The sequence below is a fragment of the Neopsephotus bourkii genome, unplaced genomic scaffold, assembly GCF_033783945.1.
Source record: "Neopsephotus bourkii isolate Nb327-2 ecotype Australia unplaced genomic scaffold, CSIRO-AGI_Nbou_v1 NB_1749, whole genome shotgun sequence".
Lineage (NCBI taxonomy): Eukaryota > Metazoa > Chordata > Aves > Psittaciformes > Psittacidae > Neopsephotus > Neopsephotus bourkii.
The window spans coordinates 8,543,125-8,570,285 of record NW_026902223.1 but is presented as its reverse complement, the minus strand read 5'-3'; the positions used below and the strand labels follow the sequence as shown (position 1 = coordinate 8,570,285).

General features: G+C 44.7%; 2 protein-coding genes across 4 annotated transcripts in view; one reads left to right on the top strand and one right to left on the bottom strand.

The window, feature by feature from the left end:
- Nucleotides 1-1,475: 1,475 nt before the first annotated feature.
- On the top strand, nt 1,476-26,342 carry LOC133225049 (urotensin-2 receptor-like). Its single transcript, XM_061377060.1, has 2 exons — nt 1,476-2,656; nt 24,367-26,342. Exon 1 carries the CDS (start codon nt 1,517-1,519, stop codon nt 2,603-2,605), a length of 1,089 nt encoding a protein of 362 aa, XP_061233044.1. The 5' UTR covers nt 1,476-1,516; the 3' UTR covers nt 2,606-2,656; nt 24,367-26,342.
- OGFOD3 (2-oxoglutarate and iron dependent oxygenase domain containing 3) overlaps nt 24,412-27,161 on the bottom strand; it is a 38,124-nt gene continuing 35,374 nt past the window's right edge. For all 3 annotated transcript variants that reach the window (XM_061377062.1, XM_061377063.1, XM_061377061.1), the window contains one exon: nt 24,412-24,548. In XM_061377062.1, coding sequence (XP_061233046.1) covers nt 24,412-24,548 — 137 coding nt within the window. The remainder of the gene's footprint in view (nt 24,549-27,161) is intronic.

The window sequence follows — 27,161 nt, the reverse complement described above, 5'->3', positions numbered from 1 at the left end:
AAGGAGAGGGGACTGCAAAAGTTGCGTGCAACCCAGTTCTCAGAGATGAGCGACTTACGCCAAGCCCGGATCTCTCTCAAAGTCTGTGGCAGTCAATCCCCTTGACTGCCATGCAGGCAGGATTTGGCCCTGGTAAAGTATCCGCCCGCATTCCCAGCTGCTTGGTCCAGCTGCTGTGAAGGAATGTGGGGCTGCCAGCTGAAAAACATTTCCAGCTCAGCGCCTGGATCTAAACTTCGTCAGTCCTGAAGCTGATAAAGCAGATCCCTGCCTGACAGTAATTCAGTTTAGCTTCTTCTCCCTCCCCAGCACTCACAGTATGCTTGAGCCAGCTACTCAAATGAATCTAGCCCTCAGCATTTAGAAGAGGCACAGAAGGAAAGCAGAGTTACACGTGTGCCTGTTAATTTTATGGCAGATTACAGCCCAGTATCCAATACAATACTTTTATAGGGCTGAGCCCTGCTCCTGTGAGCCAACAAGAGTTTCACCACTTTGTAACATGCTACAGAGAATTAGAGGACAGTTTGCACAAAAGCACTTCGAGGAGGGATTAAAACAAGTAAATAAACACATCGCAGTCGGTTTAGCACTCTGGTTTAAGCAGAAATGTTTGAAGGCATAAAAGCCAGTTAGTTCCTATTGGAAATCAATAGGAGCTGGGGAAATTCAGCACTCTGTCCTTTGACTATGGGCTACCTTAATCTCTGCTTTCTCTGAAATAAGATTGAAATATAAGGTGCTCATTGATTTTGCAAATGCCCCCAAATTTCCCACCTAACTGGAAAAGCTGTCTCTGTAAAAACCTCATTCATCACGCTCTGAACTTCCCCCTCTCCAGGCGACTCAGCTGTCACTGAAGCTCAAATGTAAACCTTGCTAGAACATCGCCACGCTTTTCAGGGTAAAATTCAAGAGAAAAGCTATTCCCACGAAAAGAGAAAAGAAAAAGCGCGTCTCTTTCAGCCCCGGTTTTGCATCCACCTCCGGCTCGCTGTATCCCCGGTTGTGTTTGACACAATGTGTGCTGTCTTGCCCGAGAAAGCCAGGGGCACGCTGCCTCTGCCTGTTGGCCACAGCGATTTCTGTCTGCTGACTTGAAGCGGAGCCGCGGGTCCTGTCGCCAGCGCCGTAAACCCGGCAGGGAGCAGCCGAATTACAGCAGAGCGGCCGGGAAAACTTTCGAGGAAGCTCCCGCAGCCTGCATCTGCCGGGCGGCTTTTGAGAGACCCCCGGGAGAACGGCGCGCTCCGGGAGCGCCCCCAGCGCCGGCTCCCCACCGGGGCTGAAGGTGTCTCGGCGGCCGCCGCCGCTCGCTCCGCACCCTCCACGCTGCCCCCGAGGCATCACTTGCCCGCTGCGCTCCGCGCTGCCGGAGCCCCGGCGGGGCGGGGGGCGGCCCTTCCCCGTGGGGCAGCCCGGTACCGCCCTACCTCCCGCGGGGGGCGGAGCGGCCGCCGCCGGGGCTGGGAGCTCCGGGGCTGGTGCGAGGCTGACGGGGCCGCCGCCGCCGCCCATGGAGCCCAACGGGACGGCGGCGGCGGGGGGCAACTCCTCGGCGGGCGGCGGCGGCCCCGGGAGCGGCCCCCTGCTCATCCCCTCGGCCTTCGGGACGGTGCTGTCGGTGATGTACGTGGCCGGCGTGGCCGGCAACGTGTACACGCTGGTGGTGATGTGCCACTCGGCGCGCTGCGCCGCCCCCATGTACAGCTCCATCGTCAGCCTGGCCCTGGCCGACCTGCTCTACCTCTCCACTATCCCCTTCATCGTCTGCACCTACCTGGCTCAGGACTGGTACTTCGGGGACCTGGGGTGCCGCATCCTGCTCAGCCTGGACCTGCTCACCATGCACGCCAGCATCTTCACCCTGACTCTGATGTGCACCGAGCGCTACCTGGCCGTCACCCGGCCCCTGGACACACTGAAGAGGTCACGGGGCTACCGGAAGGTCACAGCAGGGGCTGTCTGGTCGGTCTCACTGCTCCTGACTCTGCCCATGATGCTGATGGTCACCCTGACTGAGGGGGGAAAGGCAGAGGGCAAGGTGAAGAGGATGTGTGCACCTACCTGGAGCGTGGATGCCTACAGGACCTACCTGACAGTGCTCTTCAGCACTAGCATCATGGCCCCAGGAATCATCATTGGATTCCTCTACACGCGCCTGGCCAGGACCTACCTAGAGTCCCAGAAGAACCCTCCCCACAAAGAGAAGAGCAAGAGATCCCCCCGACAGAAGGTCCTTATCATGATTTTCAGCATCGTGCTGGTCTTCTGGGCCTGTTTCCTGCCATTTTGGATCTGGCAGCTGGTGCGACTCTACAGCAGCTCCCTCCAGCTCACCACCCAAACCCAAAAGTGCATTAATTACCTGGTGACCTGCCTGACCTACAGCAACAGCTGCATCAACCCCTTCCTCTACACTCTGCTCACCAAAAACTACCGGGAGTACCTGCGCAACAGGCACCGCAACTTCTACAGGTTCACATCCTCCTTCCGCAAAAGGGGCTCCAACCTGCAGTGCTCCTGGGGACGGTCCATGTCCTCCAGCAACCAGTACGACTACAGCTCGGAGGCCCTGGGCATGGCAACGCTGAAGGACAAGTGAGGAAGAGAAGGTGCTTCAGAGACACCAGGACCAGCACAGCGTCTGGCCAAGGTAGGGCTTTGGGACCCCTTGGTCCTGAAGGGTCCTAAAACCTCATTTCTGGCAGTCACTTCGGTTAGGTGCAAGAAGTTGTGTGAACCCAAGTACTATGAGATGCATCCAAATTTCCATCTGGCTTAGGGATGTAAGGGGGGTCCTGTCGGGAGCCAGCAACCACCCAGGACTTTGGTTTTGGGTGCAGAAGATGAGGTGGATACTTTGTTGGGTTCTGTCACAGACTCTTTCCACGCTTTGCTGAGTTTTGCCCAACTCCAGCTCTGCACACCCTTCCTCTTGCATGGTTTCTCAGTGCTATCTTTGAGCTACAGCTGGGTCAGATCTGCAAAGGTCTGAAATTGTCCTGGCATTGCTTAATTTAGCTGCAAGCCTTGGGTTTGCCCTATTGCCATTACCTGGTTTTTGATTGTGTAAAGAGACCTTTAAGCTCCTTTTCCTATTACTTTATACTGCACTACAGTTTCATCGAGCTTAAAGTCTCTATTTTAAAACTCATTGCAGCACTACTTCAAACTCCAAGCATTCAAAACCCACAAGGTAAGCTCTCAGAAACCACAGGATTACATTAAAAGAAAACAGAAAAGCCTTGTACTTTTTTTAAGGTTTCTGCCTAAGGTGATTTGAATTTGCCACCGATTTTCTTTAAGTTGGTCCCTTCCTTAACAGTACAACGGGGCTTGAAAAACTGAAAATTTGCCATGAAAAGAAAGAAAAATGCCTTATAATCCTATCACTCAAAGACCTGAGGCTCAAAGAAAATTGTCTGAATCCTGTATCATGGGAGTCATCATAAAAGGGATAAATTTATTCATGACATTTGATCAGAAACATTTTGCCTCAATGTATTCTGCTCATTTTCTCCCCATAGAAAACCCTCACCAGATACTGGAGATACTGTAAAGCATCTAAACAATTGTAAACCTCAGCTGATAAAATAAAGGCTGATTAAAAACTGGACCATCATCAGGGTTCCCCTTGCATGGGCTCTCCCCCCAGGCTGGGTGGTGTATTTACCCAGGGAGAGGCTGCTGTTCCCAGTTGTTCTCTGCAGAGCTCATGCACGTTAAGGATGAAGTTGTGTTCAGTATTCCTCTTTCATGTTCAGGGACAGGCTCTGGGGGTAGGTGAAGCATGATATGAGTTGCATAAACCATTGTTGGCAGCTACTGATACCCAGGGACTACTGGCAATTGCTTAAGGAACAGTCATTTCCACTTTCTTACGGCGTACTCCAACCCCTGCGTGCTTTAGAGGAGTCCCATTCCAGCTCTGCAGTATTCATGTGTTCCTGTGTCCTTGGGTGATCCTCTTGTGTCACACACCAAACTTCAGGATATGTTTGTGCTAAAGCAGAGACACAAAGTGCCAACAGCACAGCCTGGGATTGGGAGCAGAGAACACAGCCCAGCAATATGCTGGATTTTATGCACTCAACTAACAGCGGAAAAATAAAGCCTTCAGGGCACATGTTGGATGAAGACCAGGGACACAAGTTCCTGTGCCAGGAGTCAGGCATTCTTCTTCTAGATGCAGCTGTTGGGGTGTGTTTTGGGGAGAGGGGAATAAGCAACTCACCTTGCTCGTATTACTTGTGATCATGGGACTGTCTTTGAAACACTGGTGACCACTTTGTCATGTTCCAGCATTGTGTGGACTACCAAGCTGAGAAGAATAAATAGGCCTAATGGAGCCCATTTCCTTATGTGAAAGAGGGGGACTAACACACAGTTCATGCTGGGAATTGGCAGGGAACTCAGGCTTCAACAGTTTTTAGGAATAACTTTTCAGGAACTAATTCATTTTTTAATTATGGATTCTGAAGTCATTGTTACTTTTCCTTTGCTTCCCATTTTTGAGGCTGGAAGTCACTCCCATATAAGAATAACAAAGATAAGACTTAACTCAAAAGGTGGCGTGGGAAGGTTGGAGCACGTGCGTCATCTGTGAGGTGTGCTGTGCCATCCTGCTCTTGGGAAGCGTGATGGTGAGGCTGGAGAGACATCCTGGCTGCAGCCCTTCCAGGTCACACATGCCATTTGCCCACCTCTGGGAGAGAAAATTGTATTTCCTTATGCCTATAGAAAGAAAACCCCACCCTGATGTGCATCCTGCCCTGATACAGTGCTGATTTGTCTTGAGTTCCATTGCTCAGGCCAAGGCCCCGGAAAGGTCCTTGGAAGCCCACATAGCCACCACAGTGTTACAAGGCTGCTGTAGCATGGATGATTACCATATATGAAATAGCTGCAAAGCATATCATGTATCTGTTAACAGGTATGGAAGGGGAAGCAAATGATGAAAGAGCTGTATGTGTATCAAAAAGAGTATTAGGGAATACACTTTCTGCTTTAATAAAAAACATAGTTATTAGTAAGAAGAGGAAGCAGAAAACAGGTCATGCTTAGGAAAAAAGGCGCAAAAATGCAGAGCAGGTGAGATCTATACTTGTATCCTAAGTTGGGTATAAGCAAACAGAAGGATTTGATTTGGGATACGCTTCCCAAGACATCAGCCCCCAGAAGTGATTCTGCTACCCTGCTCAGCGTCACAAACAGTGTGCAGGGGATGTGCTTTCCATGCCACATCATCAGAACATTAAACATCAAAGGGTTGATGGAGGAGCATCCAGATGAAAGGCAAAATGTTAGGTATTTGTCACTTATAAGTTTTTTCAGCCAGTATGTGCTGCATCCTAGTCCTGTCTGAGCACTGATCCTCTCTCCTATCCTACAGGGTTACTATGGTGAGAGAACAGGAAATTTGACCATACCCCCAAAGAAGCTGGGCAGAGGAGAGCCTAATTAACTGGCCAGCAAGCAGAAGATGCTGCTGTGTGTAATGAATGATGGCTCTTCAGCAGCCTGTGGAGAATGACATGGTGCAGACCTTCACAAACACGACTCCTCAGGAGCCACTCATACTCCTGGGGATCAGAGCTCTATTTAAAATAAGAATTACATAAACAACATCCCTCTTATTGTCCCATCAGACCAGTTAAACTGCCAAAAGTCAGTAGGTTTGACCCACTCCATAAATATCCTGCAGGAGCAGATGTTTTAACTGAGCTCCTGTTGTCTGTAATGGGGCAAAACTTGACTCTTCTTGGTGTGCTCATGTTTTGGAGATGAGGACACAGACCTTGTGTCTTCCTTTAGCAACAAACCCAAATTAATTTACATCAAACAAATTAGGTGGCTTTGGAAGGGGACTGCTGTGGCCTTTCTAGAGCACAGCGTCCTCTCCAGTCACCTGTAATGGGGAGTATTGCTGCTGCTCACCCAGAGTATTTTGGGGAGGGTGTTGGTTTGGTTGGATTCAGTATGCATAAGTACATCTCCTTGTGTCCAGGCCATGCAAAACTGCTGTAAAGCAGCTATTTCCTGTGTGAGGGAGAGGTTTTACCTGTCCCCAACACTAAAAAGGATAAGTAAACTCCCAAAATAATGAGATTAAAACCACATCTTGTCTCCTCAAGCACAGAGGCCACAGAAGTGTAGGAAAATTGAGACAGACACACAACCAGATGGGACTTCACATACTCCACATGTCTTGTCACTTACGGTAAATCCAAAGCATCCCAGGCCAGAGGGCTGAAGTAACAACAGGAAAATCTGTCAGGCTGTAACTGAGCAAAATGTGTGGATTTCATTGTAAATAATGTTACTTTGGCTATTACCTGGTCTAGTGGAAGGTGTCCCTGCCCATGGCAGGAAGGTGGAAGGAGCTGAGCTTTAAGGTCCCTTCCAACCCAAACTACTCTATGGTTCTATTCTTCTACTTTCCAAGAATTCAAGCTGTATGTACCCTAGGATCATTTATCATACCCAGATCACTGTAATCCTGTGGTTCATAATGCTTGTAACTTCAAAACTCCGCATGTGCTTTACAAGAAAGAGATCAGTTTAATCACTGGATAATCTTTTCCAGCACCCCTGAGGGTTGAGGGGTTTATGATTAAGAAAAGAGAAAAAGGCAACTCAGACTGTGAAAGAAATGCAGCTTCATCCTGAGCGCTCTTTGTTTCCTTTAATCTAAGGTAGTATCTGCTGCAGCAGTGGTAACTTTTCCACTTTCATTTGAAAAGAGAACACCAGTCCTTTGGAGGACAAGCGTGAATGGATGTTTTCACCAGACACAGGAGAACGCATTTGAACCTGACTGAATTTTTGCAGACTTCACCTTAAGCCCCACCATTTTTTAATCATCTTTCTCCCCACTTTTTAAAACCAAATTTGCAACAAATGCTCAAAAGCCCAACATTACAATATAATCACGAGTGCAAGCAAATCCTTAATATTGTAACTCCTATTCCAGCTGTCATTTTTGGTGCGTGATTGAATACCAGGGTAGCCAGTGAAAAAGGGGTGATTTTAGGAGCATTTTGTACCTTGTGCACTACAAAACTCACATCTTGCTGCCCAGTTGCATTAACCAAGGAGAACAGGCAGGATGAGTAAATTCATGATCTATTCCATTAGCATGATGAGAGAAGAAAGTGCATAGACCTCTTACCCCAGCCATGGGAGCAGATAACACAGCACCTGAGAAGTCCTCAAGACAGCCCCAAAAGGTCAGATGCCTTTGCTGGGAATTTTGGCTGGTTCGGGGATGCTCGGCTCCAACCGTTGTATTCCTGAGTCCCTCTGGTGGCAGCAGCAAGCTTCCATCCTGAGGTCTGGGGAGGAAAACTGGCTTTCTATTTTAGGTTTTGTAACATAGCAGTTCCACACAATCAGGGCCCAACCTGACTATAGAATAGCACTTAATAGCGTTGAAGTATAACATTACTACAACCTCTGAAAGGCAAAAGCCTGTTTTCAAGAGAAAGCTCACTCCCAAGTGCTAACTTCCCTCTCCCACGTTTTCTTTCCATGCTGAACCCAAACTAACTTTATTCCTGTCATTTTGCGCAGCATCCACACTGCCAGCACCCACAGAAACACCCAGAGCTGGTGACTAAATACAGCTTAGCCTAGCTGCGGGGGTTTTTTGCCTTATAATATTGGTTGTTGCTGTTAGTTTCAAGTTTTTCTAGGGAATAGGAGAGACACAGAGTTAATTGCCGTGGCTTATAAGAAATATATTGCTTTAACTTCAAAATCATAGCTGCAGCTTCACAGGATACAAGTAGCCTTTAAAGTTATTGTTATTATCATTATATAAGCTTTTTTGCCCTTGTTTGGGAATGTATCTAAAACACACCGGGCAGAAAGGATGTGCCAGTTGGTAGCAAAGTACTGGGGGGGTGGATAGCCCAGGCTGGGTTTTGTGAGAGCTGATGGAGAAGCTCGCTGCCAGCTTGCTCAGCCAAACCTTTAGGATGCCACAAGGCTCTGTCAGAGACCCAGCACTGAAAGAAGTGATTGAGGTATATTAAAAAAGGGACATACATTTAAAGGGTCTTCTAAATGTAAATATTTCTGCTCAACAATCCAGCTTTCTGCCCACACCGAGTTTCTAGTGTGGGATTTATAACCTTTGGGGGAGACTAACGTCATCTCAGCAGGTTCTGTATAGTCAGAATTGAGCTTTGTGATCTGTGATCCCAGCTAGAGCTGTCTTGTCCCCCTCAAAACAGGTTCCCCAATGGGATATACCAAAGCAAAAAAACCCCTGCTGTAATATTTTCCCTTTTTTCCCCATCCAAGACAATTAAAAGAGGAAAGGGGGAAAACAATCCCAAAGAATCCTCCTGGCATTTGGGCTCTATTTTTCTGGTTCTCTCAATTTCTAATTGAAATGAAATGGTTTTTGTAAACACTAGGAATGCTTCTGCAATGAGAAACAAGGTGAAGAGTTAGGAAGCATTTGCTGAAATTACTAGAGAAGGCTGAACTTGCAGAAGGTCTCACCCCAACCCCTCCATCAAGATACCTGGAGGGAAAGTAAGAAATAAGCTTGTGCAAAATCAAACACCCAGCAATAACAGCCTGTAACAGTGCTTGGCAGAGGATACAGTTCTAAACCCAGAGTGGTGTTAATGCTGGAGAAGTAAAATCTGCTCAATTTGTTTCAGCTTGTTTAGGCCAGTGTCTCTCTGCATTGTTAGCCTTTCCTTGTGCATTCCCCTTAGGATCTTGAATTCAGCTCCTGACTTCTTAGCTGAAGCCAAACATGATTTCATCCAAACAAAGCAAGGGAGATTCCTAAGGCTAAATGTGGTGTGTCTATAAACACAGCCTTTTGGAGACAGTTACCACTTCATATATGCACCCCTGCAAACCTCACCGGGGACATCCATCAACTTCACACCAATTCTATGCCTTTTATGTTTTTAAATATCAGCTTGACATTTGAGAAGCACAGCACTGTCTCTTGCAAGCAGCCTCCCAGGAAAAGGCACTTCATAGCAGTGACTTCTCAGGCTCCACTGAATTTCAAATCCAGAAGAATGAAGACAGTAAATTAATGTAGTAATGCTAAAAGGGGAGAGACAGCGACACTCTTGAAGACACATGTAGAGGAAGGACACCTAAACCTCCGGGGACATGCAGGTCGCACCAGATAAGCTGTGCATAGCAGTGGGCAGTACCAGCTCTGGTGCTGAGTCGTGCAGCATCCTCCCTTCAGGGAGCATGGGCTGGCAGCTCCCAACTATCCCTGTAACCCTAGAGTTAAATGGAGTTTCTGCTTTTTCTTTGTAACAGATTTCTTATTTTCTTTCAGTTAATGCTGTAGAAGGGGGAATGGGAATGGCATTACTCTAAAATCAGCTGGAGCCCGAGTTACCTCTAATCCCCACATTCTGAAAGCACCTTTCTGACCCTGGACAATGTTCAGATTAAGGAGCAGTAGCAGGAGCACACAGGAGTCCACAGCACTTACCTGTATCATGCCTCGCAGTAGCAGCAGTTATCTGATCCCATCCAAGTGTATATATTTATCTCTTTCTTCACATCCTCTGCTGGTGGGGATTTAGAGGCCATTCATCCCCAGAGCACTAGTGCTGTTGATAAGTAACCCAGACAGGCTAAGAGCAAGAGAGCTAATAAAATCCAGAAATTTCTAATGGAGTTGATGCTGGAGATGCCTATTGAGATAGCACTCGCCATCAGAGCTGAAGAGAGAGATTAGTTTAAACCAGGAGAGGCCAGAAGTCCTGGCTTCTCATAGAAAATCACTGCTAACTTACACTGTGACCCTGGAGAACTCATTTATTCCTGTGTCACTGTTCACTCAGTGCCTAGAAAACAGCAACACCATTCCCATCACATGCACAAGAGTTTTAAAATGGCACTGATGTGTGTGCAATGGTCTGAGATCCTTGGATGAGAGGTGCTAGAGGTGCAGAAGGAGAAAGGCCTACTTGTAGGGATAACTTAGGCTTCAGGTTAGCTATTAATGATCAAACAGAGGAAACGTGAGTGTACAAGAATGTCTCCATTTTTGATTAATGGCAGTTGCCTGGTTTCTAATTAATGGCAAAGATAATCACTTACCCCACAGCAGTGGCAGCTGTGCTCAGCTGGCTTCACTGGGAACACAGCTGAAATGAACCTCCTGATAAAAGCATCATTTTAACGCATCCGTACCCTCTTTAAATCCCCCTCCTTGCGTGAGAAAATGATATCAGGAGATACAGTAGGAAAGCAAAATCTTTCTTCTTTACCTCCTGGGGGCCTCTTCTTCTTCCCCAGATTATGGGTTGGGGGCACTGCCAGCAGGATTGTGGTGCAGAGGAGACTGAACAGAAAGAACTATCCCTAACGCTCATCAGTGATTGCTGAACACAGCAGAGCTTCCCTGACATTTTGTTGTTGGCATCTTTTTAGAATGATTAAATCTGTCGAGGAACCTCCGCCTGAGGCACAGCACAAGTAATTCTCAACAACAGAACCAGAGGAAATAGCAACCCCCTAACTTTGCCTGGCTGTTTTCATTTGTTTGGTTGGTTTAATACAAAGGCAAGTTTATTATGGCAAACACGTCTCAAACTTCAAAGCGCCTCCTTGACCTTTGCAGCAGCTTCTTCTAAGCAGGATGAGAAAGTGAAACCCCACAGTGTTTAGTGCCCAGGGGTAGGGGAAAAACTCTGGTTTAAATGGGGGCAACCATAGTGGAGGGACTGGGGACATTGCTGGAGCATCATTTGATCTTTTACCTCTATCCATATAAAGTAAATGTTTTCTGTAAGAGGCACTGTGTGTTCTGGGTATTCAGTATCTATCTCTTGTACTCAGAAGAAAAAACAATCCTCAAACCTGTAAGAAGTCTTGGGTTTAGTCCAATAAAAGACAAGAAAAACCTTTAAACCTGTAACTTCACAGCTTTGGGAAAATGTGTCCTCCCGACTCTATGCCTCCTGTTCAGTCCCAGCAGGGCCCATGGGAGAGGGGCCTCGGGTGTGGGGAGAAGAAAGCAAAATAGTTAATGTGTCATACTGATTTATTCATCCATCTTAATGAGAGCATGGAGAAATTGCTTTAGGCTGAGAGGAGGCTCAGGATGGCAATACTACATCACCATCATGCTGCCTCTGGTAACAAGGCTTTACACCTGGCATGAAAATAGGACAGGGATGAGATAGGCATCCAAGGGGGCTCCAGAGCAGGCAGTGCCAGACACTTAGCAGTGTGTTGAAATCTCACCTCCTGGCTTGATCCTGGTGCAGAACCAGTGGTTGATGTGACAACCACGTGCCCCGTTCAAGGTGCAGCCAACTCCCAGCTTCATTTCCTTGCAGTCCTCCTCCCTTCTTGCCCTATTCATTGTGCTCACAAGCAAACCCAGTGTGGGAGGCTCTGAACTCCACTACAAGCACTAGGCTCTCATGATGCAGGGTGAGGAATTACAGAGGCAGCATGGAGCAGTCAGGAGCAGAGTGCCTCTGCCCTTCTGATGGCCACAGAAAGAAACAGAGAAACTCATTGGCAAGAGCACATTAGCTTACATCTCAGAGCATCACCTTAACAGGCATTTTTAACTTCTAACACATTCTTCAGTAAATGTTTATCTTGGAGCTGTGTGCTATTCAAGCTCAGTCTGTGGAGGGTCTATGTGTAATTACAGACTTCATTCCAGGACCTGCCTTAACAATGTGCATTCCCATTGCCTGCCATAGACAGACTCTCCTGCCCACACTGAAGAGATGTTCAACAGAAAGATCATGGATCAGATGTGACCGTTTAGGTTATTTGTTCAGTAGAAACGTGGTTGGTTTTAGCATGTTTTTATCTTTGGTGTTCTTACTTTAATCTCATGATTTCTTGTTCTGTCTTTGCATGTTCTGTCCTTTGAGTTACATTTCCTTCTCAGCAACAAGTTGCAGCCTCCCCCAGGGACTCTGCTTCCACCCTCAATTTGCTCCATAGCTAAAACTACCACCTGTCAGACTCTTAATACTCCACTGAGAGTTGCGAGGCATTGGGGAAATTTCCTACCTCTTTAATTTCAAATCTCTAATTTCAGGCTGTCTGCAAGGAAGGCAAAAGTCCCTATTGATTTCCAGAACCCAATCAGCAATCAGGCGTGCTTCTGCAAGGGTGATTGCTATAAGCAAATCCTTCAACTACATTACAGAAGTTATGTTTGCATAGCCAGGAGAATAATTTGGCAAGCTTTACTGTTGCTCCAGCCTCAACCTCCTCTGTCCCCTCATTTAGGTTGGTACATCTGGTTTTGCAGTCTTGTGGGTTTAAAGGATTAAGCCATTTTTCTAATCAAGCCAAAAATAATTATTTCTTGTCCCATCAGCTTCACTATCCACCCCAGGCAAATAAACCAATACAGGTACAGGCCTTGCAAAGCAGCACTTGTGAAATGACATCTTCAAACCTGTTGGTAAAATCTTGGGTGAAAAACTTCAATGCACTTGAGCTTATTCTTGTTTAAAATACCATTCAGACCAATAAACAGCTGAATTCACAACCCAACAACTTTTACCCCACTGCAGCTAGAAATACCTTTAAGACTTGTGTTCTTAGAGCATTTGGACTCTACCTTCAGTTTTCTCCTTTCTGGTCAGTGAGTAAGGCAGCAGCTTCCCTCTTCAGAGATACACATTAGCCCCCAGGCAGGCTTTGTAAAGCCTTGTGAAGCAGAATAACCATCAGGAACCTTTATATCTTTTGCCAGAGCACCCATGAAAACAGTACTTCAATTCACACTAACAATTTTAGGATGGATCTTCAGCGGTGAAGGGACCACACACCTAATGGCTCAGCACAAGGGAGCAGTTTTCCTTACACTGCCTCTGAAGCTGTGGGGTTTTTCCTGTTCAGCTTTCAGTTACTTGACTCACCCTTCATGGACTTCATTTCCCAGCACATGAACAGCTGGTGGTTTCCGAGGCTGCAGTTGGCAAGGGCAGAGCCTACAATGGATGGTAATTACTTGCTGAGCTCATTGTAACTGTTCAGTTATTGAATCATTTTGGAAGGCAGGGGAGTATTTGGTTAATTAAGAGCTCCTTTGATCACTGCTAAATTTAGCCTTCCAAAACAGTGCTCTCCTTTGCTGGATTTGAAAGCCTCTGCTTACCCACACTGCCTGGGAAGCAGGAATTGCTTTCTCTTCAGTCTTGGACTTCAGACATCAAGATGGCACTCACTCTTCACCTTGTGCTGTCGTGGGTTTGGTCCTTATTCCCCAATAGCTCTGACCCTTCCACACTTGGCCTCATAGGCATTAAGAGCCCTCTGAAGCTGCCACCAGTCTCCAGCGAGATGTTTAATTAAAACCAACTTCCCTGTAAGTCCACAGGCACTTTGGGGACCAAATTCTCATCTGATTCAAAAAATGGCATTACAGACAGAATAGCAAAGTATGAGCATTTAATAGAGCCCAGGAAGTGTCAGCAGGAGGAAAGCTTCTGAGCCCTGGTCATTTCTCTGTTGCTGCTGATCTAACAGAGTTGCTGGGCACATGCTTCTTCCGTTTGAGGTTTGTGATAATTTAAGGCTTGGGAAGCAAGTTTATCACCCAGAGGATGCTTTCTGGAGCCTGGACTAACTCCCGGAGGCTCTGGGGAGTCTGCAAGGCGGTGCTCAGGACAAAAAAGCATTTACAGCTTATAGTCACATCTTCACTGGTGCACCAAGAACGTGCAGTATCTGCATGTGAATCCAGTCAGGCTTGTAACTGAAGGCGTTTTACTTGAGCACTTTTGGGGAGAGTTTTGAGGGAAGGACTCAAACGGGAGGTATCATTTCACTCAAGCTGAGTACAGCTTCATTTTAAACAATGAGCTAATAGATTTTAAATAATTATTTTCCTTTGGGCTTCTTTAAGTGATTTCATCCTTTGCCCTAGATTAATTTAACACATTATATTCTTCATGCCCAGTGTCAGTCAGGTGTAACTACTTCTGCAGATACACCCATGGGATTTGGCTGTGCAAGGGTTTCAAGGCTTTGCTTTTCCTTTTTCCCCTCCTTTCTGAACACCTGCAGTTGACTCCCATGCTGAAACAAGTGTTCACCAGGATGTGCCAGCTGACCGAATTATCCCCTTTGGACCTCGAAGTGAACATGTTTAGAGCCTCCAGTCCTGCCTGTGGTACACACAAAGTAAAGAGGATGAAGAATCTGTGCTGAAGCTCATCCTCCACAACATGCTTCAGAACAAAGCAAACATTTTTTTCTGTTAGGAAGACATTAGAATTAGGAATTATTAGAATATCAGCATATTAGGATAAGCCAGAGCTCTCGTGTCTGGGACACACCAGTCTTTTACAAAGGCACCCATGAACTTCTTGTGTGCTGCTTTTCATGTCAGTGCTGCAAAAAAGGAACATAATTTTTAAACAGTTTTTGTAAGCAAACTCTGCAAAACAGAAGAGCTGTCAAAGCAGGTTGATTTTAAAACCTGACAGCCTTGACAGGGTCCTTGCAGCAGCACGAAGCCACATCATTGCTGCAGTTACCTGTGCTTAGGAAACTGTTGAACACAATGGAATCCAAGCCTTGTAACTCTCACATGGGCAGAATAAATGATCTCGAATGATAACTAACTGACTGCTCTCCACTGGGTCTCCAAACTGCTCCAAATCAATGGCGCTCATCCACTCCGAGCCTGGGCTGAGGAGATGAGGAAGCTCGTGGTGGGATCCTAGATTTTAAATACTCTTTATTTTTACCCACAGAGGCCCATCTTCAAGGGCTCCTCTGATTTCAACCAAAGAAGTGTTCTGGAATATTCCCTTCCTTCTCAGTATTTTTTTCTAAATGAGTAAGTCTGAGACATCTACTTTAGCAAACCAAATAGTCCCTCTATGCAGTAGCTGCCTTAAACCAGGCAAGTGACTTTGCTTCATTTGCCCCCTTAGCTTCATCAGCATTATATATATGATGTCCTGGAAGGTTAATGTCTGTGTCTGTGTCCACTTTCACTTCTAGGGCAGTGATGAAACTGCAGCAAACTGATCTCAACCCTCAATAGGAAGTTAAATGTCTCTAAAAAACTATTTCAGTCTCTTCTTGTGAAGGGATCCCATACTCTGCTGTTGTCACTGGGCCATCAGGTAGCTTTACCTTTCCCCACTACATGTACCTGCGAGGTATCAATCCCCATCAAGTGTCATTTGGGATGTCAGACCTTGCTGTTCAGCACTCACCATTACCCAGATTTAGCATTTGCTACTTTTCAGCACCTCTTCAGCTGCAGGAGGTCTCGCCCTTCCCATCACCTGTAATGTCTTGCTGAGCTCTACATAAAAGCCCAAGTATTATTTCCCACTCCCCCATAGAGTCGTTCCTGCTGCCACCACCTCCTTAGAGTCTCCAGATGTGTCCTCCTCATCCCAGCTGCTGACTGCACTTTGGACTTGACAGCCCAATCACACCATCCAGCCCTTACCATATCCTTAACCTCCTCCTGGGGTGGTCTCTACCACCCACTGTGAGCAGAGCCAAGGGCCAAAAGGGTTTTCTTGGCTTCCTACACAGGAGTGTGTGCAGTCGGAATTCTTATAAGCATCAGTTTTACTGCCTCCTCCCAGCATAAACTGGACAAATTGATGGGAGCCCTTGGCCCAGGGATAAACACCATCTCCACTGTTTAGAGAAACTGTCTCCTGGAAGGATCATGCAGCTGAGCTGACACCCTTGCTGCTGGGGAGCTCCTTCGGGGTATGGGAGATGCCTGCAGGCAGGCAGAAACCTTCCCCCGTGATCAGACATGAACAGGAGCAGTCCCTAAGGAGGATTAAGCCTAGAAAAGGTCTGCAGTCAACTCAGGTCCCGTAATAACAATCTAAAACTTATTTTGCAGAAATACAGAGAATAGCAATTTTCATCTAAGTCACTCATAAAAATGCCGAGGGCTGATTTAAGCCTGTGCCAATGCAGAGCTTGGCTTTTAATCACAATACACCAATATTGCAAAATGCTCAGTTTTATGAAGTTCCCATATTTCAGATTAGTTTCAGCTTTTCAGCTGTTGAGAAATAGTAAATCCTCATGTGGTTAGGAAGCATTCTTGGCTATTATCTTGAAAAAGAACTACCTTCAGTATTGTCAGGCTAGTACTCTGGAAGCAGACTGAGATTAGATAAGCTCATTTAGTCAGGCATTATTTCCACACCTGTATTCTTCCCAACAAAATAGTATTTCTTAGTGTCAAGGCAGCTAATTTAGAGACAGATTTACTTGTCACACTGACACAAACCTGAACCCCTGGCTTGCTTCATGAATAAAGCTGACTTAGATGTACACATGCTGTCCTCCCCTTCAAGGCTTGGAACACAACTGGAAAATACTTATCTCTTAAGTGATCCAGTCTGGTGCGGCTGGAGTACTCAGAATGCATTCATCAAGCATGCCATCACTAATAGAGAACTAAAATCCTATTCATCTAAAGCATTTTGCAATATCCTAGTCCTGCTCCCACCTTTGCCTCCTCCATACCAGGAATGAGCCCTCACCAGTGCCTAGGAAATAGCTATGGATGTCTAGAGGAAGGAGTGACTGCAGCCTCAGGAGGCAGGTTAATATCCAAGCTGAGTCTTCCTCCCTGCTGCATACCCATCCCTTGCACATCCATCCACAACTAGAAAGAAAGAAAAGTGAGGTTCAATAACCCTGTTCAGCTGATGAGCAGGGGAGAGGCAGACAATGAGATTTAAGGTAATTGATCCACTTACTCCATTAATTCAAACCAAGGCTTTAAAGCTCAATTCAGCCAAATAGCCTAATAAGAGGATATTACTGCTCCCCATGACCCTTGCCATCTTCATAACTTCAATATATAAGACTTACAAGCGTCCACACAATTACAGTCCTATGACACTCCCCACTCCAGAGGAGTCAGCTGAACAGCACAGCTACTCTCAAACCCCTTTGCCCCTGCCCTGCTCAGGATGCTGCAACCCACAAAGCTGGGCTGACCACAGCACAGAGTAATTAATTTAGACCCGAACATCTCAAAAGTATCTCCCTGTACAGTTCAGCTATGGAAAGGCTTTTGATTCCTGCCCTTCCGTGCATGCCGTATGGCTGAAGTATTTAATTTAAGGAGAATGATTAGAAGAGGATAAGTTTTAATGGCCTGCTCCTAAGCCTAGATAAAAATCTTAGCTCCAGAGTGGAAACGTGTTGAACTTGTATTGAAAGTGATCATTTCTGCAGCACGCTGGCTTTCAGTGACTCACAAACCAACTGGAGGTGCTGAAAGCGTTTAGAAAACAAAGTCAAGAGGTATCAAGTCCCAGCTGTAGTGATGAAAAGGCTCAAAGGCAGTGAGCAGTCAGCTGTGAAGATGGAAGACTTCAAGGCTCTTGGCACTAATAAATGTGACATGAGTCAGTCCCTTCATCACCTCCCGAGCCATGTGCTTTCAGGTGGGCACGCTTCGAGATGAGAACAGCCTTCCTGAGAAATCCACATGCATTTATTCCCTGCCTGTGCTGAGGCAGAGGAATGAGATTCTCCCTTCCTGCATGTGGTCTGAATGGATGAAGGTCTCAAAAAATAGAAAGGGAAAAAGCAGGGACAGGACTAGATGTAGAGACTGTGCAAACGTGAAAAAGCAGAGTAGAATCTCAGTGTTGAGTACCAAGGAGCAGGTACACATCCCCTACTCCTCAACTAAAGGGTCACAAAATGAATGAAACTTTGCTCTTTTTAGGGTTCAAGAAAGTCCTAATTTTTCAAACTCTCTTCTTTTCTTTTGCCAAGGGATAAAATTCTGTATAGATTTGTATATTTACAGATTGAGTCTTCTTGGATTGTTTCTTATTTATAGGACTAGAGTCCACCTAGTGCCAGAAAAGGTACAATAGGTGCCACACACAGAGGACACCATCACCTAGAAAAGGCCCAGTTGATACACAAGATAGATGCAGAAGAAAGATTAATTTACCATTTTTAAAAGGGATGGATGCAGCACGGCTTGTTTCAGCATACTCAACATTCACCATTAATTCAAACAGAATATGGACACTAAACGGTACCAAGGAAGAGGTCCCACTGAAAGCTCTCTGAAGGGTTTTAACAGCAAGAGCTTTGCTGCCTAAAAACTCACAGCTACCAGTTGTGTGCCTGACCTTCTAATGAAACAATAAAGCAGAGTGAAGAGGGGGAAAAGCATCAGCTCAATGTTGATAGAGATGTTGCAGTGTGGGAGAAGGCTCCTTTAGCTGCCTAACACCATCTTAAACTTAGCTTACCCCTCTGCTTGACTGACTTTTCTTGTATTTATTTTTTCATACTAGTAAATGACAGTTCATTTTGATCACATTCCTCCCTGTGGAAAGGAATCCCTAACTAATTCCTATCTCCCTTTAAAATAAAGGGACAAATGAGAAAAACACGTTTTATTTTGCCCACAGAACTGCCATAGTGAAGTAGGAATAATACAAGCACAAGATCCCTTTTCTCACTTACTTTGTGCTGAGAAATGTAAGGACTAAATGGGCTTAGAGTTTGTCTGGTTTTACAGCAGCTTTGAAGTTTTGCATCACCTGGCAAAATGTGGCCTTTTTCTATGGGGTTATTCAGTGAATCATATTTAAAGCCCTAATATGCAGAGAGCACTTCCAGAACATAGGTAGATCAGTAACATAAATCAGAAATATTTGCCTGCTAGAGGGAATGGAAGAAACCAGCATCCAGAGCCAACACAGGCAAAATGACTCCATTAGGAACTGCTGTTGTTTATTCCCTCTGGATTTTATGGTCTGGCTGCTGAGCCTGATGCTGAGGAGGTCACCTCTGAGGGGTTAATCCTCCCAGGGGCCTTACCCAGGCACTGAAAAGCAGTCTCCAAAGGAAACATGAAGGTATTTTTCAGTGCAGTCAGCAGCAAAGTGTGCAGGCACCTGCACATACAGCTTAATGCAATTGTAGAAACTGAGGAACAAGGAAGAGACAAATTCTCAAGGTGTCTGTCCAGAAAAATCATGCCTTAGTGCCCTCGTTGGCTTTAAGTGGTGGTGGAGTTAACAAAAGAATGGGAAGGATATCAGTTTCTAAAATGAACTTTCTGAACACTGGAGGCCTATTCCAAGAAATTTCCAGAAGCGAGTAACAGGAATGCTCCATAAATCTCAGCTTTTCTCTACAAATAAACTGTTTCCTTCAAGAAGAGGCACTATGGTTTCAGGTACATACTCCTTCAGTGCATCTACACCAAGTCATCAGCTTGAAGTCTCCAGTGAAGGTCTTGGTGAAGTTCATTATTAACAATATATCTGACCTGGCAGCTCATAGACTCAATCTGTCCAGATTGCTTGGGCAGCCTCAAGATTATCCAGCTGTAAATCTAAGTATTTTGAGGGTTTTGCTTTGTTTGGATGCATCTAGAGTTTACAAAACCAAACAAGATGGTACTTCCAGGCTGCTTTATTGATTGCACAGTAAGACCTAACCAAGCAAAGCATTTCTTGTTGTGATGTAGCCTGATCTGCATGTGCAACATCCCATTGAAGTCAATGAGGGTTCACAAAGGAGCAGTTCTACCATCACTACAAAACAGTCACTGACAAAGAACAAAAGAAGAAAGTAAGTTTCTCTAGGACCTGTTTCAAAATTCAGTGCTCACCATGCACAAGGCATCATGAAAGGCAAGAATGCTCAACAGCAGGCAGCACTGATCCCTACCTTGTTGTTATTTCAACTGTATGAGAAATCAGGCAAGATGGAAAGAAGTCTCTCTGAAATAAAAGGTGTTGGTTTCAAATATGGACAATGCCTGTAAAGGATCAAAATAAAGAATATTTGGAAAAAATGAATGCTGAAGAAAAAAATCTCAAAAGTTGATCAACATTTGACAGTCCCAGCACTGTTAGAAATTCTTCTTAAAGATTAATACACCTCATGGGCAAAAAGGAAAAGCTCACTCCTTTTCTGTTCCAGCCAGCCTATGAATAAATAATGCACTGGGCTTACATACCCTATTCAATATATGCTACAGGTAAAGATTATACGTGCTGGGACAGAATCGAGTGATTAAATAAGTGGTTTGAGGGGAGATGAAGGATAATGAAAGATAGATGTACACTTTGGAGACAGGACAGTTATTTTCTTTGGACAATCCATCCTGAAAAGCTTCAGTACAAGCCTCCAGCACTCACATGGAAGATTAAAAAATGCCTACACAGATACTTTAGGCATAAATTGATGATCATTAAAAGAGCTGAGTAGCAGGTTTCAGCAAACAGGATGTAAAATTAGCTTTCAGCTTCCTAAGGTTTTCAAACACAGAGATAAGGCAGAGTATGCTCTAGTTCTGCATGGTATTGTACAGGCAGCATCATGCACTCACCAGAGAATTACCCAGCACTTTACAACAGCTGTCCTAGCCTGATTTCCCAAGAAGACTGCCTTTCTGAATGACTAAACCACTCCATGCATGCCAGAGCCATCTGTAGTTCAGAAAAGAAAGAACTCTCCAGCCACTCTTGGAATGTTTGCTTGGATTTCCACACAAGAGACTCAATGAGGAGACAGGAGTTGGGATTGATTTCTTTTCTGCTTGGGGGAGGGAAAGGGAGGAGTGTGGCCTCTTGTATTTCCCTTCCCCTCCAAGGAGCCCTGACCTCCAGCAGCAGTTCCTGGGCTTATTCCTAGAATAAGCCCAGACAAGAGAAAAACATTGGACAAGGCTACACGTGAACGTATCAGAGAGATCCACCCCACTTGTAAACACTGCGTAAGGATATCTAGAGGTAGAAGGAATGTGAGGAACTCTGTTAAAAACAGTCGTCATTATTTACTAGGGAAAGGAAACCTATAAGGAAGTTCAAATGTACTAAGAATTCCAACAGCAGAAACTAAACCAGATTTTCTTGACAGCATAGTCATTATCAGTGACATTTCCACTACACTTTAACGTGCACATCATTATGTGCTACAGCCTTGAAGACTACCCTGTCGAGGACTGAGGCTGCTTTACACTACAGACCTCATCTGACCACATACCTGTTCATTTTACAGAGGTTCCCAATATTCCCCCAAAGCTTTGAATGGTAAGATAGTTTCAGAAATCTCACCATTTCTCAGAAGCCCTCAGGAAGCTTCACTCCCTCTTAGTATGGATTCAAACTCTGGCTTACTTCTGTACTTTCCATTTCACTCTTCGACGTCTCTCAAGCAGGCTTTGCCTTTCAGCACCAAAGGTTTTCTTTCAAAATACAAATCACCATTCCCACATCCTTGTAACAAGTACGCTTTCAGGTACAAGGCTGTAAATTTAATGTCAGGACTTTGCCCCGGTTCACACTGAACACGCACTCCTTTCTCTTTACAAAGGGTCTCACACAACTGGGAAACATCAAGGCAAATCCTGCTGTCTCTGTGTGTTCAATTAAGAGCACCTGTCTGCAGCAGCTTGGCATCAGATTTACACTGGTTTAACAGAACAGATCCTGACCTCAGCAGAATCAGGGCTCTAAGAAGCAGAGCACTGCATTTCCCAGTAGCCACCGGCAGGCTGAACCTGGCTGAGAGCCACAGAAATTAAAGTATTCCAGATGCAGAATTATCTGTCAAGAACTTAGAAGAGGCACCCTTAATCAAAAGTTACCCAGGGTATTTGACTACAGTCAATTAAACCAAGCTTGATCATTGAATTCTGCAAATTCCACTCTGCCCCAGGATCATCAGCCTTTCTGCAATTACTGTTCTCCTGCTGGAGGCTTTGACTGCACTGTGCTTCCTCATTTGCTGTTTAATTTCTTCATGGAGCTAGGTACTGCTTTTAGGAGTCCAGATATTGAAGCTTCAAGCACAAAGGAATCCCAGTTGGTACTAAAACATACAGCATCTTGAGTTTTGATGCCTCCTTCAAAAGAATTCTCTTCACAGGTACAGCACACAAGTTCTCCCACAGATTGTATCTGACAGGTTTAGTCATCATATTGAACACATCACTGAAGCTTAAACACTCCAAAAGACAAATATTAACTTGATTTGATTTCTGAATGTCAGCCAATACATAGCAAGAGATGCACCGTGTCTGAGAGACATTGCAACAGACAGGGTCTTCAGAAGATGACAAGCCAGGAGGTTAGCTGACATTTCCCCCATGGTCTAACATGATTGCTGTGTGAGTTTATGGAGGGCATCTCCAAAAGTGCCATCTTCATTTAGTGCAACCCAAACCCCACATGACAGACAGCAGTAACTAACACATGGCAAAGCAATTTCTGTGACAGTGTTGCAGAGTAGGATGCACAGTGAAGTAAGTCTTGGAACATCAGACCTGGAGAATCCCAACCTAAATGCACATAGGTCCCTTAATCTGAATATTCCAGTGCTTTCAGGTACTTATCTGTATCTAAATCTCAAGGTAACATTAGGAATTGAGTTTTAACTCATGGTGCTCTTGGTCTGCCTTCACATAAGACTTACAACTTGGGTGTTATGCAAATTTCTTGGAATTAACAGGCTTTGAAACAAGTATTTAGATATGGAACCCAATATCCTTTATTATTTCCATCATCCAGCTATTTTAACAATTATTCCTCATCAGCACAGACAAGGAAGCCTTTTTCAGGTTTGAGAACAAAGAAATGAAATTACAGCAGTCTGATCTTGCTGGTGTACCAAATGAGAACACTCCCAAGAGAACAAGTCCAAGTGTCCTGTCATCATCCCTCCTCATACTGGTCTTCAGTGTAATCCCCCCAATATTTACTATTTTCATGAAAAGGTAGATTAAAAAAGAGAAAACTGTATGCATAAAAGAAATTAAGCAAAGCACAGATTTTCAAGTTGTTTCACAGAAATGATAGAGACTATTAATGAAACCAATCAACAGCTCCACTTCAGAACTCCACTGAGACAAAGTTAGGTTTTCCTACCATTTACTTATCAATGTGCTGCGCTGCACAATCTTTGCTTGTAATAAGAAAGCAAGGTAGTTCACAAGATTACACATCTGTTTGTTACTTTATCTGTACTCCAATGCAATCATCCTCTCGTCTCTGAAGTCCTTGTAATTTATTATTCAAGGAAAACCACAGGCTAATGGTCCTAGTTAACAGGAAAAAAATCTGTACTAAACTGAAAAAGAGAAGTCCAAAAAGAGCTACTGAGAGACCTTCTGAAATGGATAAAACATTGCTTTGGACAAGAGAAACCACAGTATTTCACAACACAAGGTCTGTAGTTGTGTCAACAACTAACACCTGAATTTCCTTCAACTTGGTCTTCAGATTACACTTAGGCCCAATGAATACATGCATTCAAAATGTTTTACAGTCAAGCTCCAGCTTGAGCCTCTATGAATTTAAGGGGTAGGTGGACATCAGTTTCCCTCAGGCCCCACCATGCCACAGTCCCACGGGTTCACATGGTTTTGTTATCCAGCCTCCCAGGCAGCAAGGCAGGGTTTACAGGATTGAGTCCAATGAGGTCAGAAAGGGCTTATGGCAAACCACACCAGAACTAGTTCTTTTCTGAGCTCTGCCCCATCCAGGCCCTGCTGCCCTATGTGGCAATTCTGTAATGATGAATGCTGACACAAATCCACAGGACTGTCTGATTACCTCTGCCCAGCTCTCCTTTTGAACAGCTATTTCGTGTACAGAGTTATGTGGTCCTTTTAATAATCCCAACACCAAGCTTCCAACCAAAGGCTGATCATTTTCATTAAGACCCCCCAAAATTGCAATGCATTGTGAATGCTGCATCCTGATCAAAAGGATCTGTCGCAGTGACATTCCCTAGCACAAAGCATTTGTCATCCAAAAGCAACAGGCTTTCTGGCCAACCAGAGAACTGTGCTGCAGACTTAGTATTAATTAGTCCCTGTTTGCAGCAGAATAATATTTATAGTAATGGAATAAAAGAGTTCAAATAAGTCCCAGTAGCCAGAGCACAGGTGTATCCCCCACTAATGCCCATGCTAAGGAGAACACATTCATCAGCAGAAGGTACATTCAAAAGAATAACACCCCTCTTGCTCTGTTAACTTGGCTCAAGCTTCCTACAGTCACCTTAGCAACTGAAGAGACTAAATAAATAGCAGCATGGGAGTCATGTCAAGACATGGTCTAGAAGATTGTTTTCTACCCTTTAAATGGAGAATTCAAAAATTAAAAATAAAGAGCCCACTTCTTCGTAGCCTTTGCCTTCAGGACATGAAGACAAACCATCTTCAGAATGCACCAAATCTAAGATGATCTTTAAGGCACAGTTTGCCATAGCTATGAGAATGGACATGTGAAAACAAAGTGTATTACAATGTATTAGTGCAGCTGGGAAAACCTAATTGAATGTGAGGTTACAAGAGATGTAATGTCCCTTTTTCCTCTCCTCTTGCAGGGCTTCTCTCATTCCATTTGACCTCATGTTCCATCCCCAGAGGGATTACGTCAAGACTGGATCCCCAATGCCATGGTCTGGGTTGCAAGTGAAGGAGATGGTGATGGCATAGCGAGTGCCCCAGTGAACCTTCTCCACCCGATGAAGGTTCTCAGATCCAGAAGTGAAAAAGGAAACCCGGCCTGTAAAGACAAAGTATTTCATCAGTGACATGGAGTTTGCCACTCAGCAACCAGCTCTACACAGTTCTGCTGTTGGCTCAGTCCAGCTGTTCCCTAGCTACCTGAGAGCCTGTAAATCATCACAAACTGTTATGAGCTTACGCTGCACCCTGACAGCTTTATGTACTGTTTCAAACGCATTAATCCTTTGTGCCACAAAGCTGGAGACAGAATTCCACCATATCCCATAGTTTATAAAAGGCATGAGGAAGCCAAGAATATCTGAAGCCAGTTCTTAGTTGCCTCACATTAAAAAAGGCAACTCTAGTGACTGCCAGCAAAGTGTGTTGATTTCCTCCCTCCTCCCCTTCTAGTCTGGGCTCTAAGTTTAGACCAAAGAAGGAAGAAGTACTATGAAGGTGCCAAAAAGTCTTCAGTGAAAAAACCCTCAGCAGGTTTACAAGCAGCTGTGGCAGCTTCTCAGCACTGTACCATGTATTTGCTATAGCTTTTTGTGCACAGTCTTATCCCTCACTATTTGGCCGGGTTTGAAACTTAGGTACTGGTCATAGACAGATTACTGTTCCTTAGAAACAGCCACTCCATCAACACATTGACTTGGAAATGGGTCTATAGATGCAAGACCTTATTTCTTTGCTTTCATCCTGTCTGAGCTTTGACCATAATCCTGTCTTGGGGTTCTCCAGGCCTTAAGTGGCATCAAGATGAAATGCAGTTACTTTGATAATGATAGCAGGCATGTATTAGCATCCCACCGATAAAACAGCAAAATGGAGCCCTCTTCACTTCCACATCATTAAAGTGTTCTGCAAATATAAAAGTTTGATGTTTAGCAAGTAACTGAGAACTGATGCAACTCTGTAGGACTGCTCAAATTCTCCTGAGAAAGCCAGTAATACTCATACACACACCTGTTTCATCCCCATGGTGTGTGATTTCCCCGCTCAGGCCTTTCATTCCACTGTTCAAATGAGATTACAGGTTGCTATAAAGCTTATCATAGGGAACATGACAGACTCTGCCTGAGACCTGTTCGCAGTCAGACAAAATGAAACACATGCCTACTTAAAATTTGCACAACAAGGTGATAAAACTATTCCAACCATTACACAAACTCCCCTGCAGACACAGATACCAGGCACATAACCGGTTTTCTCTTCTAGAAGTGACCCAAAGATCCAGAAGTTGCTTTGCTCGCATCCTCCTAAGCAGCACATATGGGAGATCTGAACAAAACTAGACCAGCCTTATGGAGCTCAGTTTACCCACTGATCTCTAAAGTCTGTCTGAGCAGCCTCTGTGTCCCTTGCGCATTCTGTTCCAGCTCACTTTTAATCTTTCATAGTTCAGAGTTGTTCATAACTGCCAAGCAGAAGTCACATCATACTCTGCCTGCAGCTGCACATCAGTAATGAGTAAAGCTATATATATAATTAATAAATTCATTCATATACACAGCTCATTTACACCTTGGTGTCCTGCTTTATTGGATGAAAGACTAAATGCGGACAACGTGTTCCTATCCTGTGAGTGTTGAATGAACAGTGCTACCCTCAAGGATTTTATGCAAGTCCCTGTGTCATGTTTCGCATCAATCAGGTATTATTATTAGTCCCTCACCTACTCACCAAAAGCTTTGCCTTAAACTGATTTTCAAGTTTTATTTGACCTGTTATTAGCAGTAGTAATTCAGAGCTAGGCAAGTTTCAGTGCATGGTTGAAGCCAGTTAACTGGAGGTTTTGGGCTATACAAAATGTCTTGATTTCTTTCTTTAATAAATATGTCTTCATATATATGGTGTCTCACAGCTCCTTGTGCATCTGGTCCTATGTGTCACCTGGGGTCCCTGAGTCATTGAAGAAGCCTGCAATCAGTTTCCAAAGATAAATTCTTCTCAAGTGAGGAAAAAGTCCTTTAAACCTACTTCCTTTGCAAAACTCTCAAGCAAAAGCATACCCTTTCCATGGTACACTGTTCTGAATAGTGTAAAGGTTAAAGCATCAATAAAGATATGGTAATATCATTATCCAGAGACCTAAGCTGGCCTATTACCAGGTAGGATGGCTCCCAGGCTTCAAACACACCAAAACTGGACCCCTTTGTAATTCTGCTTCAATACACAGTACATGGAAACCACTTCAGAGACTAAATAACCACGAGAAAGCAAGGAGGCCACAACCAAGAAAGTTCCTTCAGAAGGTTATAACCTGCCCTTGCTCTAGCTATTTCTTGATCCATTTCGAATTAAGGCTTTTATCCCCTGAAGTTCCAAGCTATGAACCATATTGGCTAGGTGGTATGATCACATGTAACATAGATCAGGTTTCAGCTATGAGCTTGCATTCAAAATATTTCAAGTGCACTTCTTAAAGTGTCAAACACTGCCACAACTAAGATAGCTGTGACAGGGCTTCTCCTTGTGAATGAGAGGAAGATGTGCATAGGGAAGTTCCCCTAAGCTCTCCAGACTATAAAACATTGATAGAGTGGATGCTGAGCTTTGTAAGAGATAAGCCTTGTACTACAAGTGCTAAAGAATGACTATGCCACTATTCATTGCAGATAAAGGTACATCTGTACCTACCATTTCCTGATGAAACATTTTTGAGCAA

What these genes read in the sequence shown, in the direction of transcription:
- LOC133225049 (XM_061377060.1), top strand. Translation starts at nt 1,517, where the DNA reads ATGGAGCCCAACGGGACGGCGGCGGCGGGGGGCAACTCCTCGGCGGGC.